Genomic DNA, 23,262 nt, shown 5'->3' on the forward strand with positions numbered 1-23,262 from the left:
AACAACACAAAAATGGGTCACTGAGCACAAAACCAAGCTTCTTCTGGCCATTCCAGTCCTCTGACCTGAACCCTGTAGAAAATGAGTGAACTGAAGAGAAGAAGCACCAACATGGAGCTGTGAATCTAAAGGGTCTGGAGTGATTCTGGATGAAGAAATGGTCTCTGATCTCTTGTCAGGTGTTCTCTAACCTCATCAGGCATTATAGGAGAACATTTAGAGCTGTTAAACTGGCAAATGGAGGTTTCAAAAAGTATTGAATAAAAGGGTGCCGTTAATTGTGGCCAATGTGTATTAGAAAAAAAACATTTATTTCAGAATAATATTTCCCCCCATTTTAAATTCTTATTATCCAATGAAAGGTTAGATTTTTGTGATTTTTTTTAAATAAACGATCAAAAGGATTAACAATGCAGATTCATTTTCACAGCCTTCTTTGCAGGGGCGGTTCTAGACCACAGTAACTGGGGGGGCCAGACAGGGGCCACTTGTGCTTTTAGGGGGCACAATTTTAAAATTCATCCTAAACTACGTTAAGTATTATTCATTCAGTCATTTTTCACCATGTCATGTATCATTGCAATCTCTAGAAGTAATCTATATCAATTTCAACTCAAATGAATATTTCATCATGTTTCATTTATTTGACAAATAATTTTGTATGGGGGGGGGCGGGGTAGGGGGGCTTCATGCTTGTCATATGACACATAGCAGCCACAATACCACTTTATAACTGATATAGGCTTATGTATTATTATTTTTTTATTCGAAATATACCCAAAATATATCATGAAATATCTCGATTCTCAAATATGTGTAAGTAAATGCATTTTGTACCTTTATAGATTATGTTAGTTGATCTATAATGGGCGATAGGCAAAGTAGTGTAATATTAACTTTGCATAAAAATCCTCTTTTCACTTAAGTACCAGATGTCACACCATAAACATATAATACGACTGACTTTGTATTTTATGTGGATTTAATAAAAACATTGTAAGTTACTAATTAGCCCATAACACTTTCATTGTACAAAAAGAGCAAAGAACGTTTACATTATCAAAGAACATTTTCACTTCAGTCCAGCGAGTTCAAGCACTCTCAAAAACTCCCATAATAATCTCTAAAGCTGTTTACACTGTGAAACTAATATCTTACTTACATTAGTACATCTTCACTTTGTTGAGAATTCAGTCAGCGAGCGCGCGCGGTGACGAAACAGCGGCGCTTCGGCGATGACTCATCTGAACGATTCTGATTGGTCCTTGCATTCATAAGCTCAACAGAATCGTATGTGATTGGTTATAATGCGCAGTGCTTTAAAAACGTGTGTCTCTGGCTCTGTGCCAGCCAGATTTGAATTTAACAGCTGTTTTTCTTTTTATATAGTTTACAGGACAAACGGAGCATTTCACCCAAAATTGTTTGGTGTGATATGATTCCAAATTTAGGGGGCCAAAGGGGGGCCAAGCTTGTTGACAATTCCGCCTGGAAGCAAAGATGCCATGATGCCAAACCCCATCGTCAAAGAAAGCTGTCATATACTGTGACAATGAGCACTTATCAGGAATATGCTGTATTTTCAAAAGTATGTGAAATATGGAAAGTTGCAAAGTCCACTACGAGAGAAGTATAGGCCTACTTGTCAGCATTTCACGCTTTCACTGAGTGCGCACGCACAAAAAACTGCCTGACAACATGCGAGTGTGAATTAGAATTTTCTTTCATGGTATAATTGCACTTATAATAACACAAATCTCTTCACACTCTATTACTCATTTGTTCACGCTTCTTTTTATCAGTCCAATGTTACAATAATTCCTGCCCACTAAAAGCTGCCCAGATATGCTGTATTTGCTTACTCCGATAGGCCTATCTATGAAAACTATTTAGAAAAAGTTCTATTAATTCACACTATATCTCAATGCCACGGTATGTATTTTCATATCGAAGGCTCAGCAGTGCCACAGGCTGATCGCTTCCATGCCACACCTCACTGATGCTGTCATTTTGCGCTAAAGGAGCCCCGACCAAGTATTGAGTGCATAAATGAACATACTTTAAAGAACTTGAAATTTCTGTTTTGCAGTTCCTTTTTTTGATTGATCTTAGAAAATATTTTAATATTTTGAGATACTGGATTTTTGACTTTCATGAGCTGTTGAGCGTGTAGGACTTGATAATACAATCCCTTAGAACAATCGTCACTTTGTTGACATCTTGAGTGGAGAGTAGGGGTAATCACTTCATTGGAGTCATCAGGTGGGCACCCTCCTTCCTTGGTGTTTTGTTGATAGGCCCACGACACCTCCAAAGGGATCAACAGCAACACCTGTCGTCCCAGGTGCGCTCCCCTCTGCTTTTACCCCTCTAAGTCATTAGCCTCTGCCAGTTGCTGCTTCGCTCAGCAGCCTCTCTGACAGCGACCTAACGGATTGTCATAAGGGCTGTCCTCTGACTCCCAACCCCTTCAGTAGCCTGGTTGTTGCCGTGGCTACAAAACCTCTGCACCCAACCTCTATGGGGAGCAATTGGGTTCGCCAGCCCCATTGTACTGCTCGGGCTAATAGGTCAGAATACTTCAGCCTTTTACGTTCATTTGCTTCACCAATTTCAGCCGCCCATGGCACAGTTAGTTCCACGATGAACAAGGACTTTTGTGAGGTTGACCACAGTATTAGGTCTGGCCTGAGGTTAGTTGTAATTATCCCAGGTAGAAAGCTGAGCTTCTGGTCCTGATCAACCTGCATTTTTCCAGTCCCGAGCAGTGTCCAGCAGGGTTGTTTCCATTTTTGTCGTTGGCTTTACTCTTTAGTCTATATATTATAGACTAAACACATTTAAAATACATTAACAATTTTGAAGAACACACTTAAGTTGAAATTAGAATCAATTATTTTACATGTGGTTTAGTATATTGATAAATATATCAAAATAAGTGTACTTATTTAAAACACAATAAAATCATAATTATGTAAAATGTATAAGTAATACTTAATTAGACATTATTAGAAAAGTGCATTTTTAAAAAGTGCACTTAAGTATGTTAAGACCTATTGTCATTAAAGTGTACTCTCTTTAAGTACACTTAAGTGGCCTTTAATTTAGATTATATTATATTATCTGCAAGTGCACTTTTTAAAAAGTATACTTTTAATAATTGAAGTACACAAAAAGTACACTTTTACTGCAATTAAGCACACTTCTTTTTCACAAGGGTTAAACTGCATTGAAAACAGATGAGCTCACATGTGCATATACAGCTCCCGATCGGGGCGAAGTTCACGGGATTGTGTCCACAGAATGATAAGAGCACACGTTTTAACATATAGTATTTTATTATTTCTCACTCAGTATTTAACTTAAGCGCTGCATCCATGCATACAGCGCCGGACATGACAGATTTCTGGTATGCAAAACAAGTACTTTAAATTATCACTGATGGTTCATGTTTCTTTGAAGTCACTATGAAATCAAAATCATAATTCTTGCACATCATTTATTTTTTTTCTTGTTTTTTTCATGTTTGTTTTTTATTCATTTCAATGACACACAGGATTATGGCATTGGAGAATGTTTTCTAAAAGGTTTTCCTGCAGTTATACAAGTGAACAGAATTTTTTAACATCGATTTAATGTCATGTTCTTTCAATGTGTTTTGTGTTCTTTTCTTCATTTTTATTCCAGCTGCTCTGTCTGATCAAGTCAAAACCGCTGAAGAGTCCCGTCTGGAGAAGAGGGAGTCTGACTTGGGTATATTTTCACCCTTCCTTTTTTACCTCTTACACACTGTACATAATGTAGTTCAGTATATTATAAATGCTTTGTTTTTAAGGGGAGCTAACTTTATGGTTCACTTAAAATGATTTTGCTGTTGTTCTTTCAAAAACATGAATTTCATTTGAACACAAAATACTACATTTCAAAAATATATAAATAAAATTTGTCATACTTTATCCTAAACACGTTTGACATGCGACAATTGTATCATGTGATCACAAAGAGTGAAAAGCCGTCTCTTGACATTACTAGAGCCCAACCAGACTATTCCTAAATCTTTCATAAACTATTCCATTATGAAATAATCCCTATTGTTTTAACAGAGGAATGAGCTTTTTGGACTTGCAAAAGTGTCCATCTAGTGAATATGGAATATAAACACACTGTCATATTCTCTCTCACTAATGACTGTCTCTCTCTCTCTCTCTCTCCAGATTCAGGTCTGTCTTCAGCTGCTGTAGCAGGAATATGTGCTGCTGTTCTGCTGCTGACTGTTGTAGCTGCTGCTGGTGTGATTTACTCTAAGTTTAAGTTCTTCAATGGTGAGTTATTACATGCAGATACTATAGTGAGAGGGAAACATCATGTGCTTTATGCAAAACTATTATTTGGCTCTCTGGAATACTTGATTCAGATTAGTCAGTTGCAACATTTCAAAGATTTCCTGATAATGACCTCCATCATTTAATTGTGTGCATATGTAACACTTTTTTTTCACAGCAGAAAGGGAGAAAAACAAGTATGAAGGACTAATGTCCATATGAGGAAAGATACTGTACTGAAAACTAACGTTACATCACACTGAGATTTGTGTTTGATTTTACCTGCAGGACGACAAAAAACATCTTTTTAACAGAATCTGATTCACTGATAGATGACAGATGTGCTGTTTTTGTCTGATTTTAACTGTAAATGACACTGTTAATTGCTCTCTTTACCTCCGTGATTCATTGTTTTCTTACAGAAGAAGAAAGAGTATCCCAAAAGTGTGATTATAAAATAAGGGGAATGCTGCAGAAACAATCCTCACTGTTAAACATACTACACTACTCTTTATTTACAGCTTTGAAAAATATTCACATTGAAGCCAGTTTACAAGAACATATTTATTCTGAGTTTTGGTTTTGAGATTTAACTTGATGAAATGCTAATTGTAACACTGGACGCACTAATTGTAAGGTAATAAGTGCTACCTCTTAACTTAACAGAGTTGTGTTTTGGTGTGGTTAAGTCGCTTCTATCATTCAATTATAATCATATAATCATTTATTCATGTGTGTTATGCTCTTGCAATGCTTTCTATTGTTGTTTAATTTTATCATTGTGTGGTTTCAAGGGGTGTTATTCTTCACGACTAAGATACACTGTTTTCATTTAAATGGTTTTGTAATATTTTCTATTGATTTGATTTTTATATAATAACTCTTTTTGGCTATAATATCTCTTTCTGTACACTAATGTAGAGTATATATTTACATTTAGTCATTTAGTAATTTTTTTTTTTTTAAATCAGCAGATGAGCATCACACGCACTTTATTACAGGAGTTATTATAATAAGATTCACATTTTATTTTCACAATAGCTCAACAGAGCAGGTTAAGGATCTGAAAAGTGACTTTATTGTTTCTTTGTGCAAAAAAGAAGTAAATAAATACTTGAATGACACAGTTATTATAACTTTATGCACAGGACATTTTTTTACTTTTGAAGTAACTTGTTCAAAATCTCAGGGGATTTCAAGTATGTTTTAAGTCAGGGGGGTTTGTCTGACAAAAAAGTTTGGGAATCCCTGCATTACATGAAAACAACAATGACTTTATACATTAAGTTTTCAGGTTTTAAATAATTTTGTCCTGACTTTTGTCCAGATCAATGATTAGTGAAAGTCAATCGATGCCAATATAATCCGGTAAAATGTAACTGTAATCTGATTATGAGGATTTTAAAATGCAATCTGATTGATTTTTCTTGTAGTTTTGCATGTAATCTGGATTACATATTCAGATTTAAAAAAAAAGTTCTTGTAATTAGAGAAACATGGCAAGTTTTGCATCACATGCTAATTATGTGCACTTATACCTAGAGTGTTGCACATTTTCTCTTTTTTTTTTTAATTAATTAATTATTTTTTCTCATTCAAATCAAAGTTTGTAATGTAATTCACCTGTATGTGTGCTTTAGAAGACATTGTTGTGAAATCTTTATGGAGAAAATGAATTGGACAAATATGTTGCCCTCATATTTATTCATGCATGAGAAAAAAGGATTAAATGGTAAAATAATAAAAAGGCTTTTGTCCTCTTCAGATTTCCAGTGGCATGTTGTCACAACATTATTTTTCTTTAGTTTTTGTGTGTGACTTTAGTTGCTTGTTTTGTGATGTTCAGAGTTGATCTGTTTATCTGAATTTCTTGATTGTCATGGTTGTTGAGATTCAATCACATATTGTTGATGTCTGTGTGTGTCTGTGTGCTAAAGTACTAGATCTAAATAAATCCTTCAGATATCTTAACATCGCTGGATCTCAAGCTGTAGAATCAGGGCTGCTATTATCAATCATGTAAAATTAACACATCATATATATATATATATATATATATATATATATATATATATATATATATATATATATATACAGTAACTACGATCACAGCATCATGAGAAAAACCACTGCAAAATTATATTAAACAGTTATATTACCCTTAAACTAAAAATATAGGCTTATATATGACTCATAGATGTGTATCAGTTGGTGCTACTCAATTTTAATTTAATGGTGTTTATTTGTCTTTCTAAAGCATTTGTATCGTTGTTCCATACAAAAAAAAAAAACAAAAAAAAAAATTGCAAAGCAATGTAACAAATTAAGAAACTGTAATTGACAATATATATGCCAATTAAATGAAATATTAATCAATATTCCACGTTTTGGCCACCAGATGGCCCCGGCGTACACCATATATTCGCTTGAGATGAAAGCATCTGAAAATGCATACGTGTAAATCATTATTACAGATTAACATTCACAATATTTCTATCTGTTCTGCTTTTTTTTTTTCTTTTTTTTTTAATAATACAAGAAGCAATCACATTATACATTATCTGCCAGAAGGAGATCAATTACACATCACATCAAATACTCCTTTCAATCACACATCTCAATTTTTATTAATATAGATTATTAATGAAATATAGCCATTTAAATTGTCTATGTGGTTTTTAAAATATGCTGCTTAAAACTGTTTTAGGTTTTCATTATGACACCCTTTTAATTAAAATATAGGCATATGATTCATAGATCTTTCATCTTTTCAGTGTGTAATATTCAGTTTTCGATAAAAATCATAAATATTTTTACTTGTGTATTTGTGGGGTTGCTGCAGATAATGTAACAAAATAAAAAATATCAACATAAATTAAGGGGGAAATGAAAACAAATAAATGTAAAATGGATGGGAATTTAAAAATTAAATAAAGAATATTCATCATTTTGGCCACTAGATGGAGAGCAAAGCTTTGTTTTGCCATGATTAAACAACAGGACCACGCATATTTTCATCTGTATGATTAAAACTCCATTATATGTCACAATATCTTTGATCTGTTCTGTTTTCTTTCAAGCTCTTGTAGATCTGATGTCATTGACCAGAAGAACAACAGCAGCTGCAGCAGCCACGCCCATCAGAGCAGTGACGACCAATCGGATCACAGCTTCAGCAGTAGCGCAACAACTGACATGAACTTCTGAAAAAACAAAAACAACAACAACAACAACAAATGAAGTGTTTAGATTTATGGATGGCTCATGGAGCAAGTTCTTCAGCTGGTGTCTGCATCCTTAAAAATCATTTTAAAGGGAAGATTGTATGCTCTGATTGTGACTCAAATGGGCCTTGTAATAGAAATCCCAAACTTACTAACCAAGTGGAAGAACACGTGTTGACAGCTGGAGAGAATCTCATCCTTCTCAAATTTTATTATTATTATTATTATTATTATTTATTAATTTATTGTTATTTTTATTTTTTTTTCATAATTCTCTTTCAAACCAGTCTCATATCGATTTGTTGCCGATCTCCAGAGATTTAAATAATACCATTTCTGAAATTATTCCATCACCACTTTCTGATCACAAATGCATCTATATTCATTCCTTTTTCAGATATGCTCATTTGCATAGAACTCCTATTGGAAATTGAATGTTTCATTGCTTAATTATAACAAAGTAAGGGAAACAATAAATGTTATTATTTGCAGTTATTGGGGGAAAAAAAAGCAAATGAGGAATATATTTTTGCTGCAATTGGGAGTTAGCAAAAAATGTAAAATTGGTAAATTTGAACAAACATTTAGCAGTAAATTGTCGAAAAAGAAAAAAAAATTATGAAAATTATGAATGATGAAAGTTTAATAATATGCAACATTTCAGATCTTCTATTTAAATCAGTGTTATCTGATGCAAAAAAGGTTGAACTTGCCCATTATAAAACTATAGTAGATGAGTTTTCAAACAAAAAGCTGAAGGAGCATTTGTTTAAGTTGGATGTAGGTGAGCAAAATTCTTGCTTTTTTTAGATTGGAAGAGCAGCAAATTAAAAATAATAGTAATAATCTGATTGGAAAGCTTATGATTGAAGGAAAATCATTGCCAGTTTTTGTGCCAAATTGTATAATGATTCACATCTAAATTAAACAAACATGCTCTTGATTTATATTTTGAATCATTATCTTCCATAGACAGATTAAGTAATACCGATCAAGCTTTTTAATAGAGACCACTAGAGATAAAATATGAGAGTCATAGAGCCAATCAAGTGGATGGGGATTATTAGGAGGCCAGTGGAGGGAATCTGGCCAGGACACCGGGTTACACCCTACTCTTTATGAGGAGTGCCATGGGATTTTTAATGACCACACAGAGTCAGGACCTCGGTTTAACGTTTAATCCAAACGGCTGTGCTTTTTTTTTACAGTATAGTGTCCCCATCACTACACTGGGGCGCTAGGACCCACACAGACTGCAGGGTGAGCGCCCCCTGCTGGCCTCACTAACACCTCAACAGCAACCTAGTTTTCTCAGGAGTCTCCCATCCAGGTACTGCCGGCTCAACCCTGCTTAGCTTCAGTGAGTAACCAGTCTTGGGCTGCAGGGTGATATGGCTGTATGGCTATTATGAAGGTAGATCTCTTTTTAATTAAAAATGTTATTTCTTTGTCACCTGTAAATTAATCTTTTACTGGAATAATTGATATAAACATTTAAATTGGGGGAAAAACAAATATGGTCTTTGCAACAAAAATATTTAATCATTAATAAAGTAAAGGAAGTATCTTTCAAATTAATTAACAAATTTTACCCCGTTAAACATTTTATGAAGAAATATAAGTAATATTAGTAATATTCACACAAGATGTCTATGTTGCCAGTTTCACACAGAAACTGTCTTTCATTTATTCTGGACTCATCACTGAAAATATTGGCTCATTTATTATTCAGCAAGATGCATACATAACTTTTAAAGACAATATTTTAGGACATTATGAATCTGTCTCCACTAAAAACAATGCTTGTTTTGTTATAAACATTTATTTTCTTTGAAAATTTTATATCCACAAATGTAAGTTTGCCAACAACAAACCACATTTTCTTTTCTTTTCTTTTCTTTTGAAAGAATTTAAAAGGATCTAAACACCTTTTATTGCCAATAAATAAGAAAGCAAGTAGAACAATTCTAATCTGGAATGATTTTAATTTGTATACTGTAATTGATGGTTAAATGCATGTTCTTATGTTTTCATTTTCTACTTTTCCCTGTTGCAATTATTAAACAAATTGATAATACTTCTTTTCTGACATAATGTGTATTGTTGATACATTTGTATTATGTACAAAAAAAAAAAAAAAAAAATATATATATATATATATATATATATATATATGTCAACTCTATAATCTTTTCTTACATTAATAAATAAGTCTCGAAAATATGTCCTTTTATGCTACACAGAACATAATAATAATCATAACCATTTAGTCATTTTTGGCACCTTAAGTTCTCTTGGTAAGATCAACAAATGAATTCAGTGAATACAAGCACATGCGCTGCTGTACCTGAACATGTGTGACAGAGTTGACTGATGTCCAGATGTGTGGTCTGGTTGCTGATGGGATTGTTGAGCACACAGCTGTAGGTGTTTTTATCCTGATATTCCACCTCCAGAGGTAGAGAGAGACTGATGCTGAGATCAGACACACTGATGCTGGACAATAAACTGTTTCCTTTGTACCAGGAGAGAGTCACATGACTCACATTCACCACTGAACACAACAATGAACATGATGATGATGATGATGATGATGAAGAACAGTCTCTGCTGATGACAGGACCAGGCAGACGAGCTGAAAGACACGAGAGAGTAAAGAATAGATCAGAATCAAGTGTTTATTGCAGCATTAGTCAGTGAGTATCTCGCCAGCACTGATCTTCATTACTCTATACATTTACAAAAGATTCATATTTATCATGGACTTGTTATTTGGACAAGTAGTAGAGAGGACATTTATTTGCTTAAATGATCCAAGGATTTACTTATTTTAATAATTAAGGATAAAAAAATTGTAAATGTTTTGATGCATCTACTTTACTAAGCTTTACAAAAAAAAAAAAAAAAAATCAGATGAAACAAACATTTAACTCACCACAGACAGTGAGACTGAAGCTCTTGCTCACACTGTTGGTCTGTAGTTGATAGAGTCCAGTGTGTTCAGTTCTGGTGTTTGTGATGATCAGAGATCCAGTTTGATCGTCCACCTTCAGTCTGTCTCTGAATCTCTCATCAAGAACATCATCATATACAGTCATGCTGTCGGCCATTACACTGATTTCAGCTATTAAAGTGTTTTCAGCTCCAAACCTCCACAGAATCAGATCATAATCCATCATTTCAGTAAAACCAGAGTTTAGAGCGACTGAATCTCCCTCCAGCACTGACACTGACTCCACTGCATCTGTATCAGCAAACACACCTGAAGAAGAGTTTGTCACAGATTAAATCTTTAAAATCACTTGATGTATTACATAATTTAATCAGTGATATATTACCAGAAAAGAAGCAACTGAAGTCATAAAACACATTTTACACTTACCATCCAGACGCCACAAACAGAGCAAAATTAATATGGGAAACATTTTCTTTATCAGTTCACTTAAATCCCATGATATAGTAACCCTTATATTGTCTGAAGCACATCTGATGCTGTGTGTGTTTGTGGTCTTTCTTCAACAAGACTGAACCTCCGTCACAGTTTATTCTCACAAGACCATTTCCTTTAACACAGGAAGTCGTGAACATGATCAATCGCATTATATTTTCAAATTAATTCTGGTCCTGCATGAAAACTAATAGCAGAAGAGTGAAGTGTTGAAGTCATGAATTTTAATTTAGATTTGTATTTACTTATGTTCCCAGCTAACAGGGAACGTTCCCAGAACATTCACTAACGTTCTTTAAAAGTTGTGTTAATGTTAGTACAAAACGTTATTAAAATAATGTTTTTGGAACGTTCTTATAACATTGTTAACGTTCTTGTAACGTTGATAGAAAACGTTCTTAGAACAACGTTCTTGGAACGTCTTTAGGACGTAATTTGTACTTAATGAACGTTCTTATAACGTTGATAGAAAACGTTCTTAGAACAATGTTCTTGGAACGTCTTTAGGCGTGATTTGTACTTAATGAACGTTCTCATAATGTTGATAAGCGTTCTTAAATCAACGTTCTTGGAACGTCTCGAGGACGTGATTTGTACTTAATGAACGTTCTCATAATGTTGATAGAAAACGTTCTTAGAACAATGTTCTTGGAACGTCTTTAGGACGTGATTTGTACTTAATGAACGTTCTTATAACGTTGATAGAAAACGTTCTTAGAACAATGTTCTTGGAACGTCTTTAGGACGTGATTTGTACTTAATGAACGTTCTCATAACGTTGATAGAAAACGTTCTTAGAACAATGTTCTTGGAACGACTTGAGGACGTGATTTGTACTTAATGAACGTTCTCATAATGTTGAGAGAAAACGTTCTTAGAACAATGTTCTTGGAACGTCTTTAGGACGTGACTTGTACTTGATGAACGTTCTCATAACGTTGATAGAAAACGTTCTTAAATCAACGTTCTTGGAACGTCTTGAGGACGTGATTTGTACTTAATGAACGTTCTCATAATGTTGATAGAAAACGTTCTTAAATCAACGTTCTTGGAACGTCTTTAGGACGTCATTTTTACTTGATGAATGTTCTTATAATGCTGATAGAAAACGTTCTTAAATCAACATTCTTGGAACGTCTTTAGCACGTTATTTGTACTTCATGAACATTCTCATAATGCTGATAGAAAACGTTCTTAAATCAACGTTCTTGGAACGTCTTTAGCACGTTATTTGTACTTCATGAACATTCTCATAATGCTGATAGAAAACGTTCTTAGAACAATGTTCTTGGAATGTCTTTAGGACGTGATTTGTACTTAATGAACGTTCTCATAATGTTGATAGAAAATGTTCTTAAATCAACGTTCTTGGAACGTCTTTAGGACGTGACTTGTACTTCATGAACGTTCTCATAATGTTGATAGAAAACGTTCTTAAATCAACGTTCTTGGAACGTCTTTAGGACGTGACTTGTACTTCATGAACGTCCTTATAATGTTGAGAGAAAACATTCTTAAATCAGCGTTCTTGGAACGTCTTTAAGATTTGATTTGTACTTAATGAACGTTCTCATAATGTTGAGAGAAAACATTTTTAGAACAACATTCTTAGAACGTTATTGTAATGTAATATAATTTCTAAATTAATAATTAAATGCTAAATATTATGTTGTTATCAAAACATTCTGAGAACAGTATTCATGTCCTTATGATTGCAGGCTACTTTATGAACATTACCATAATGTTGGGAGAAACATGTTTAGAAAAAAAGAAAAAACAACTTATAGGCTATATAAAACATGAATAGAATAGAACCGAATATGATAGAAAAATAAAATGTATTTAAATATGAAACTACAACCTCGATTAGGATGTGGCAAATCACCTGAATGAGTCACTGAATCTTTTATAATTATATACTTTATCATTATTAATTATATATATTTTATAACTTATTGAAGTCATAGGCCTATAGTGAAATGTCATACACTGTAAATCAGTGGCATTGCTAAATTAAATTAGTTAATTTAACAAAAAATTTTTTATTTCAACTCAATATATATTTGTGATGTGAACTCAAAATCTCATTAGGTTAAGGGGAACTCAATCTAAATAAGTATAAATTAATTTAATCTAAAAATTAGCTTAATTCATGATTTCTAACATTGTTTTTCGAGAAGTCACGTTTGATCTCTCTCAATATTAATTAAATAGCCTTCATAACTAAAGATAATATAATAAATACATCAATCTGCTTCATATTAAGCATAGATCAATCATTTTAAAGAAATTAATTTTACTCGAGACAAAATATTATTTTTCAAAAACCGCGCGCATTTTACAGTCAGTCACATCCGCCCCTCCCCCACAGCTCACAGTCACGGACGGGATCACAGCCGGACGGCTCGCGACGCGGTCACGGAAAATAATAGGTAAGCATTCACTTCTGTATTCTTATTTAAAGCACTTTTGAACGTTATTTTGTGTTTTGTCAACTTTATCTGAAGATTAACCAGCTCAGTTATCATTGTAATGTTAGCTAGCAAAGAAGCAAGGAGCTAACAACCAACCACATCAAAGTTATCAACGGCAAGTGTTAAATATGCAATGTTATACACAACAGTTTGTCAGTGATAAATTAAGATTTGTGTGCTTGTGCGTGTGTGTGTGTGTGTGTGTGTGTTCTCACAGCTGACAGGATGTCGTCATCTCTAACCGTCACTCGCGCCACAGTTCTCAAGCAAGGTAAAGCAAAGACATATTCTCTGTATTACAATACGTTTAAACTTTTAGTTAATCATTATTTATTATCCGCTTTGTCAGTTTCATCTAGAATATCCATGTGATGCTGATCAAGTTTACTAAATCCGCCGAACGCAGTGAACAAAGGGGCTGAGGAGCATTTATAATGGCTGTTTTGTTAACCTTAGTTAACATTTTACACAGTTATTTGCTCCTCACGTTGTCTTTCTTAAAATTCATACTAACAAATTGTTGTCATGCTTTTGAAATCAATCTTTTCAGTGCAAAGGCAGCGAGGGGTCATTTGCAACAAGACGGCTGATACTAATATGGGTCTAAAATAAATTAAGTAGTATTCACATTAAACAAATTGATGGGCTTTAGTGTTGTACAAGATGTAATTTGTCACCTTATAAACAGTTATTTAAATTCATCGTTCTTCAGTTTTTATATTTTGATGAATTGCTATTAATGCAGATGTAATGATGACCAGAAATGACCAGCAGCACAAATGTTAAGTCTTCTGAAGCAATAGTATACTTTTGTTTTGTGAATATTAGATTGAAATTTAAACCTAAAGATTGATCAAATCGTGAATAACGTTACACAATACAGATGAAAAACAACAAACTAACATCCCACAAGAATGACATCTAAAGACCAGTCATGTTTGATGTAATGTAGTGTGCCACCAATTTGATTCAGACTGAATTGGCAGAGTGAATAACATCTTAAATTTCAGTTTGTCTGTCATTCCGTCAAAGTCTTTTGGTATTTTGTGTTGCTTCAGAAGAATACCAGTGAAGTCTTAAGTTCTGATTATAGTTATACATTTATATACTTAACTAATATAGTTAATAAAACTTCTACTTTCCCTTATCCTAAAGTTGCTTTGTTTTTTATAAAGATGTCAGGTAATTGCTAATGCTAAGTTTGTAGTGGTTAAAAATTGTCTTGTTATGATTCATAAAAATAAGCTGTCCATAAATGTTGCTTAATTGTGAGTTAAATTTCTCTAATTTTGTGTTTTGTCTTCAGGGACAATAATGGCATCAGCCATTCAAGTTATGATCCTGGCAGATCTACTACTATCTGAAAAGTAGTCTCTGCAGATATTGTCAAGATGCACAAGGTAGGACACATGTCAGGACAACTTTATATTTACTTGGCAATATTTAAAAATTTTAGCTGAGATCAGCATAGTTAAAAAAATTAAATTCTGTCATGGTTTACTCACCCTCATGTTTTTCCAAATTCATTTTGAATGAATTTCATTCATCTTCAAACGAATGTTTTATTTTTGATATTCATTCATCATTTTGTCTTTCCATTGGAAGTCTAGACAGTCTTTATTTTCAAGCTTCAAAAGTTTATAGTTTAGGCTTTGAGACATAATAATAGCTACTTATACCTTCTGTTATTTATCTTGTTTCTGAATACCTGTAAAATTTAAAGGATTAACTAACAACTTACGTGTAACTTGTTTTTTTGCTCTCAATGCCATTTTGACAATGCAGTTTTTTTAATCCATGCAGCATTTTTTTTTTAAAGGAAAACATTACAAATTATTCTTTAACAATTTAACTGATGTATTAATAGCAACAATTCTTACTGTCAGTTAATGGTTCAATGCTAGCATCCCTACCCAGAAACACCTACTAGAACCTATTAATCTTACCTGTTTTATCTCTGAGTTTCCTTCCTTAACTGAGTTCATGTAACAGTTTATTAGCTAATAACATGTAACAAGGCAACTTTTGCCATTTAATAACTTTATTGATAACTTCTAAATGTTATCTATATTTGAAGGATTTTCCTGTTTCAAATTGGTATAAAATGGAAATTGCAGTTGACTTAACTACCCTATTATGACGTATTTCCAGTAGTGTGCATGTGTATACCTATCAAGATGAATAAATTAGGTCAATTTATGTTGACCTAAAAATTGTTTTTTGGAAATGACACGATGAAAATGTATTATTTGAATGTTTATATTTTCTTAATCTAATGATGCTTCAGAAGACATTTTTCTTAATGCTGCTATGAAAGTAGCTTGTCAATGAAAGTAACATATGCCAAGTCAAATGAAACTACCTTTGACTCTTGAGTAATGTAATATTTGTAGAACTCACAGCACAGATCCTAATAATTTTTTTGGCATAGCCACACTAATTATTTTATAGGCATTTTGTAATATCACTTTGTAACCTCAGCCAATCTGTTTACTTTATAGATGGAGCGTGGAGAGACGGGACATGGACCACAGTTTTCAGCACCCACACCCCACACTCAAATTCATATAGAAGTCCTCAATTATTAAATGTTAATATGATAGTTTATATTTAGCTGTGAAGTTATAGTTCATTGTCATAAATATTAAACTACATATTATTATTATTATTATTTTACATGATATGCAAATTTCACCAATTTGTTCAATGTGTTAATGAACTTTTTGAAAGTGATTATCTTTAATAATTCAGATACCTGTTGAAATGCACATGTAATTATATACTTGCTCGTATCTGGAAGGTTGTGTTAATAAAAATGATGTTGAAAGCAAATGTTGCAATACTGCTAATCTTAAAATAACATTTTATTAAACTAAACTTTGTAATGTTCCAAATAAATGTTTTTAGGATGTTGTATTTTTAAGAAAATGTAGGTGGAAATAAAGTTGTAGGAACATTATGCTAACCATAAAATAACGTTCTAGCTACGTTAAGCAAACTGGACATTTTAACGTTCTTGGAATGTTCCAAATAAACGTTCATAGAACATTATATTTTTAGTGAAATTTAGGTTGCAAGAACGTTGTAGGAATGTTATGCTAACAAAAAAATAACGTTCTAGGAACATTAAGCAAACTGGACATTTTAACGTTCTTGGAATGTTCCAAATAAACGTTCATAGAACGTTATATTTTTAGTGAAATGTAGGTTGCAAGAACGTTGTAGGAACGTTATGCTAACCATCAAATAACGTTCTAGCAACGTAACGCAAACTGGACATTTCCACATTTTTGGAACATTCCAAATAACGTTCCCACAACCAAAACAGAACGTTACAAAAACGTTCTCAGAACATAAATTTGTTAGCTGGGTTGTGAGACAATCAGATGTCAATCTGTGTAGTTTATTAATTATTCATGATGTCTTGTTTGACTTCTGACTCTTAATTGACTGTTGGATTAATTTTATTTAACTGTAAATATGTTTTATATGGAACAGAAGTCAGAATGTTTGGTTCATATTAACAGGAGAGAAAATAAAGAAATGCTTCAGCCACAAACTACTGACAGATACACTGACTGCGTTCATCTCATAATAGACACACTGATGCAGGAGCTGTTCGTCCACCAACAGATCAGACCACATTAGATGAAGATACATCAGACCACAGCAGGTTTAACTCGACTCAAACTGAGCTGCTCACATTACATTCAGTGAACTGCATTTATTTTTTTCCCCAATGTTGCTACAAGAAGTCAAACAGTAAATGTTTATGAGACCAGCAGCCTGTGAAATTTGGTTTTGATGAGAAATGTTTGAGTTAATAATGAGATCTCTGGCATTTTATTGTAGTCTTTATATCTTGCTGAATCTGAGCATTTAAATCACGTGTCCAATGAGACAAAAGTCTGAGTGCCTCCTGGTGGACAAACAGTCAATTGGAGAAACTTTCAATCCATTGATCAACTAATTTTCCCACCCCTTTGAAGGGGTGATATTCATCAATCTGTGAAATACTTATTTGTATGAATGTACACATATATGACATATGCGCTCAACTATCCATGACTCATTTAGGAAAATGTATGATGTTTTTATTCAGATCAGCAGATGAGCATCACAAGCACTTGAGTTATAATAAGATGAAGGATCCTTGTTCCACCACAGCTCAACAGAGCAGGATACGGTTGTGGAAAGTGACTTTGAACCTTATTGTTTCTTTGTGCAAACATAAATAAATATAAAATTAAATAAATATTCGGATGACACATATATTTAAAATTTACTTAATTTAGATTTCAAAATCTTTCCAAACTAATCTTTCCAAAATCTTCAGAATTTACAGGTATATAAAATATTTCCATTTACATTGTCTATGTGTTTTTTAAATATGCTGTTTAATGCTGTTTTATATCTTTATTATGACACCCCTTTAATATATGATTCATAGATCGTTCATCTTTTCAGTATGTAATATTCAGTTTTCAATTTGTGGGGTTGCTGCATATAGTAATGAAACAAAATGAAAATAGCAGGGGAAAAATGAAAACAAAGAAGTGTAAAATGGATGGCATTAAAAAATTAAATATTAAAAGAATATTCATCATTTTGGCCACTAGATGGAGGGCAAAGCTTCGTTTTGCCATCACTAAACAATTAGACCACACATATTTTAATTTTTACTATTAAAACTCCAATATGTCAATATTTTTGATATCTGTTCTGTTTTCTTTTAAGCTCTTGTAGATCTGACATCATTGACCAGAAGAACAGCAGCAGCTGCAGCAGCCACGCCCATCAGAGCAGTGACGACCAATCGGATCACAGCTTCAACAGTAGCACAACAACTGATGTGAACTTCTGGAAAAAACAACAACAAATGAAGTGGAGTTTAGATTTATGGATGGCTCATGGAATAAAAAAAATAAATCAGCTGGTGTCTGCATCCTTAAAAATCATTTTAAAGGGAAGATTGTATGCTCTGATTGTGACCCAGATGGGCATTACATTTGCCTTGTAATAGAAATTTCAAATTTAATGTCTGTTATTGTTGATATATATGGTTTTAATTAACAAGAACAGTGGAAAGAACACGTGCTAAATTTACTAACCAAATAGGCTACTCAAATTCTTTTTCAATTTCAATGTGGCTTTGGATAAAATCTTAGACAGATGGCCTCCAAGTCACCTGATAATTCAAATCTTTATTAAAAGACGTTCATGGAACGATTTTCTTTAGTTGACAGCTGGAGAGAGACTCAGCTTTCTAAATTTTTTTTTTTTACATGGTGCAATAATTTTTGGTAACACTTTATTTTAAGGTGTCATAATACAGAGTAATTACCTAATTACATTAGTAAGTAAGGGTAAACATAGATTTTATAATTTGCAATTACTGGAAAAAAGCAAACAAGGAAAATAATTTTTGCAGTAATTGGGATTTAGCAAAATATGTAATCGGTAAATTTTTCCGAACATTTAGGAGTAAATTGGTTTAATAATATGCAAATGTTCAGATCTTCTATTTAAATCAGCGTTGAACTTGAAAAATGTTGAAAAAAATATTGAACTTGCCCATTATCCCATCAAGGTGAGCAAAATTATTCCTTTTTTTTTTTGGGATTGGAAAAGCAACAAATAATAATAATAATAATAATCTGATTGGAAAGCTTATGATTGAAGACCAGAAAATAATTGACAATTTTTGTGCCAAATTTTATAATGATTTACACACATCGAAATTCAACAAACAACATGCTTTTGATTTTTTAATAATTATATTCCATAAACAAATTAAATAATATTGATCAAGCTTGTGATGCTCCCATTACTTTAAAAGAAACTGAAGAAGCAATTAATTCGTTAAAATCAAATAAATCTCCTGCACAGACGGCCTCACGTCAGAATTCTATCATATGTTCAGTAAAAAATATACTCCCTTCTTGTTGAGTGTTTATTAGGAAAGCATAAATAAATCTTTTCATTCCATCAGGAATCAGTATGCTCTTTAAAAATAACAATCACCCCCCCACTTAAAAATGCTTCATTTCCTGAGCCAATAGAGACCACTACAGGTAAAATATTTTCTTCTGTTAAAAAAGATAGAAATTATGCAGTTATATCTATTTTTGTTGAAAATGTTATTTCTTTGTCACCTGTAATCTTTTACTGGAATACTTTATTTAAAAATTTAATATTTCCTCCCTAATAAAGTAAAGGAAGTATCTTTCAAATTAATTAACAAATTTTCTCTGTCAATATTTTATGAAGAAATATAAGACTAACGTTCATACAAGATGTTCATACCAATTTCACACAGAAACTGTATCTCATTTATTCTTGACTCATCATTATACTGAACAACTCTGGAAAAATATTGGCTCATTTATTAATGATAATATCCAGCAAGATGTATCCATAACTTTTAAAGACATTATTTTAGTACATTATGAATCTGACTCCACTAAAAACAATGCTTTTTTTTCTAAACAAATGTATTATGTTTATTTATTTTCTCTGCAAATTTTATATCCACAAATGTAAGTTTACCAACAACAAACCGCATTTTCTTTTTTTTTTTTTTTTTTTTGGAAATAACTTTTTTTTAAATTATCTTAATACCATTGTATTGTCAATAAATAATAAAGCAAGTAGAACGATTTCAATTTGCAGTTACTTTTTTGTATACTGTAATTGAGGATTAAATGTCTTGCCCTCATGTTCTGATGTTTTGTTTTCAATCTTTTCCTACTTTTTCAGTTGATATAATGTGCATTGTTGATACATTTGTATTATGTACAAAACATTATTTTATTTTTTTTTAAATGTCAACTCCATAATCTTTTCTTGCATTAATAAAAAAAAATTCTCGAAAATATGTCCTTTTGTGCTCCACAGAAAAATAAATAAATAAAATTAGTCATTTTTGGCACCTAAAATCAACAAATGAATTCAGTGAATACATGCACATGCGCTGCTGTACCTGCACATGTGTGACAGAGTTGACTGATGTCCAGATGTCTCGTCTGGTTGCTGATGGGATTGTTGAGCACACAGCTGTAGGTGTTGTTATCCTGATATTCCACCTCCAGAGGTAGAGAGAGACTGATGCTGAGATCAGACACACTGATGCTGGACAATAAACTGTTTCCTTTGTACCAGGAGAGAGTCACATGACTTACATTCACTGCTGAACACAACAATGAAAAATATGAAGATGATGATGAAGAACAGTCTCTGCTGATGACAGGAACAGGCAGACGAGCTGAAAGACACGAGCGAGTAAAGAATAGATCAGAATCAAGTGTTTATTGCAGCATTAGTCAGTGAGTATCTCGCCAGCACTGATCTTCATTACTCTATTCATTTACAAAAGATTCATATTTACTTATTTTAATAATCAAGGATTAAAACATTTAAAATGTTGCGATGCATCTACTTTACCAAGCTTTACAAAAAAATAAAAATAAAAAGTAGATGATTAAGTGTTTATTGCAGCATTAGTCAGTCTCATGACAGTGATCTTCACTCCTCTCTCTACATTTATAAAATATTATTGTTTACACATTATGAACAAATATCATATAGGAAAATGATGCTTAATTAAAATTATCTAGTCATTTTAATAATCAATAAACAAAATAATAGAAGTGTTAAGATACATCTACTTTAAAGTTAAATAAAACAAACATTTAGCTCACCATAGACAGTGAGACTGAAGCTCTTGCTCACGCTGTTTGTCTGTAGTTTATAGAGTCCAGTGTGTTCAGTTCTGGTGTTTGTGATGATCAGAGATCCAGTTTGATCGTCCAGCTTCAGTCTGTCTCTGAATCTCTCATCAAGAACATCATCATATACAGTGATGCTGCCGGCCATTACATTGATTTGAGCTATTGAAGTGTTTTCAGCTCCAAACCTCCACAGAATCAGATCATCATCCATCATTTCAGTAAAACCAGAGTTTAGAGCGACTGAAGCTCCCTCCAGCACTGACACTGACTCCACTGCATCTGCATCTGCAAACACACATGATGAACAGAGACACAGATTGAGATTAAAGGTTTTAAATAAGTTTGTTGATTTTCTTCAATAGATCATGAAGAACAGCAGCACAGACACAAAAGTAGCCTGGGATTCATATTTTCTGAAGTGTTATTTTTAGTTAGCTGGGTCTGTGGGTGGGGCCACAGGGGCATTTGTCCCATCTTGAATCTGATTGGTCCCTTCAGTGCTGGAAGCAGATTAAGGCCTGGTTTCACAGACAGTTCTTAGACTAAACCAGGATTAGGCCATAGTTCAATTAGGACATTTAAGACATTTGTATAAATGTGCCTTAGAAAAAGCATTATTAGTGTGCATCTTGAGACAAAACAAAGGCACTGACATGTTTTAAGACCAATCAGTTTCTTTCAGTTGAAACAGCTCAGACTTACATTTCAGTCTAGGACTAGGCCTTGTGAAACCAGGGGTGAGGGTTATAGGAAGCTAAATAGTGTAAATCAGGTAATGCGGCTGAAAAACACCCCAGCAATGTTCCACAGAAATAAACACTGGACTAAAAACCCAACTGGACAGAGCCGGTTCATTTATGATTATTTTACACTGGACACATAAGCAGCACTTACTCATTGTGCTTTCATCACACAACAGAAGCAAAAGTGCAGTGATCCTTTGACACTAATATATGTAGGTCATCTTTCATTAAAACCAGCATGAAATCAAAATTGACTTTTTCTATTTTTATGGAATATTGAAGTCTTTATCAAAAAGGACTTATCCATGCACAACATTATTCTTTGTCTGGTTGAAACATGGCACAAGCAGTCGGATGGTCTGCTTTTTAACGAACTTACTCCTGCTGGCTACGGGTTATTTGATCTCCCGTGATCCTCTGGTAGAGGTGGGGGTATCATTGTGTTGTATAATCAAAAATACAGTTTAAGTCCTGTAGCTGCTCCTTTATTTAATTCATTTGAATGCCCCGTTCTGACTACTTCTGAGTCTTCTCCTACTGCTATAGTTACAGTCTACCGGCCTCCTAAGGCAAACAAAGACTTTTTACCTGAATTTGCAGAGCTGTTGTCCTATTTGTGCCTCAAATTTGAGAGAACTCTTATTCAGGGGGATTTTAACATCCACATGGACAAAAAAGATTCTGCTCTAACAAAAGACTTTTTGTCTTTACTGGAGTGCTTTGACTTGAATCAGTTTGTTGACTGTTTTACACATAACAAAGGACATATTTTAGATCTGGTGATTTCAAGAGGTTCTCTTGTGTCTCAGTTGTCTACTGTTGATTTGGGATTGTCTGATCATCTGGCAATCTTTTTTGATCTGTATTTACCTGGTGTTAATATTTCCTTGTCTCGTATTATGACATATCGGAAATGGAGATCTGAGCTTTCTGATTTTTCTGTTTTTATTGATTCCTCATTAAGTAGTTTTTCTTTGTCTGATCCATTAGAGACAAAGGTTTCCATGTAAAATTCTGTTCTCCTGTCTGGCCTGGATACCTTTGCTCCTCAAAAGTCACGTTCTGTTTCTTTTGTACGTCCTGCTCCTTGGTATAATGATGATTTCCCAGTCAACAATTTGATCTCACAGTGATGTCACCATGAGCTCACAGGATACTCGTGATGAGGTCACAATGTGAAGTAACAGTGAGCTAAAAGTGTAACCTCACAGCGCCCTCACTGTGAGCTCATACTAATGTGAGGTCAAAGTGCACTCACTGCACAGAGACTTGGTACCCAGCATGCATTGCAGCATGAAGCTTTTGATTGTCACCATTGTTG

At 33.3% G+C, this 23,262-nt stretch overlaps 2 protein-coding genes and 1 long non-coding RNA gene across 3 annotated transcripts; 1 reads left to right on the forward strand and 2 right to left on the reverse strand.

Annotated features, from left to right (window-relative positions):
* Window positions 1–7,155: 7,155 nt before the first annotated feature.
* LOC131530218 (SLAM family member 5-like) lies at window positions 7,156–11,283 on the reverse strand. Its single transcript, XM_058760373.1, has 4 exons — window positions 10,929–11,283; window positions 10,482–10,808; window positions 9,894–10,181; window positions 7,156–7,525 (listed from the first exon to the last, which is right to left on the reverse strand). Exons 1-4 carry the CDS (start codon window positions 10,969–10,971, stop codon window positions 7,398–7,400), a joined length of 786 nt encoding a protein of 261 aa, XP_058616356.1. The 5' UTR covers window positions 10,972–11,283; the 3' UTR covers window positions 7,156–7,397.
* A 1,926-nt stretch (window positions 11,284–13,209) lies between these two features.
* Window positions 13,210–16,603, forward strand: LOC131530222 (uncharacterized). The gene is made up of 4 exons (XR_009268339.1): window positions 13,210–13,426; window positions 13,686–13,739; window positions 14,775–14,868; window positions 15,970–16,603. It is a non-coding gene; the product is annotated as an uncharacterized LOC131530222 (long non-coding RNA).
* LOC131530219 (SLAM family member 9-like) lies at window positions 16,602–21,646 on the reverse strand. The gene is made up of 3 exons (XM_058760374.1): window positions 21,169–21,646; window positions 20,451–20,732; window positions 16,602–18,328 (listed from the first exon to the last, which is right to left on the reverse strand). The coding sequence occupies exons 1-3, from the start codon at window positions 21,410–21,412 to the stop codon at window positions 18,201–18,203; spliced, it is 654 nt and encodes a 217-aa protein (XP_058616357.1). The 5' UTR covers window positions 21,413–21,646; the 3' UTR covers window positions 16,602–18,200.
* Window positions 21,647–23,262: the final 1,616 nt, after the last annotated feature.

Source organism: Onychostoma macrolepis, chromosome 22 (assembly GCF_012432095.1).
Source record: "Onychostoma macrolepis isolate SWU-2019 chromosome 22, ASM1243209v1, whole genome shotgun sequence".
NCBI lineage: Eukaryota > Metazoa > Chordata > Actinopteri > Cypriniformes > Cyprinidae > Onychostoma > Onychostoma macrolepis.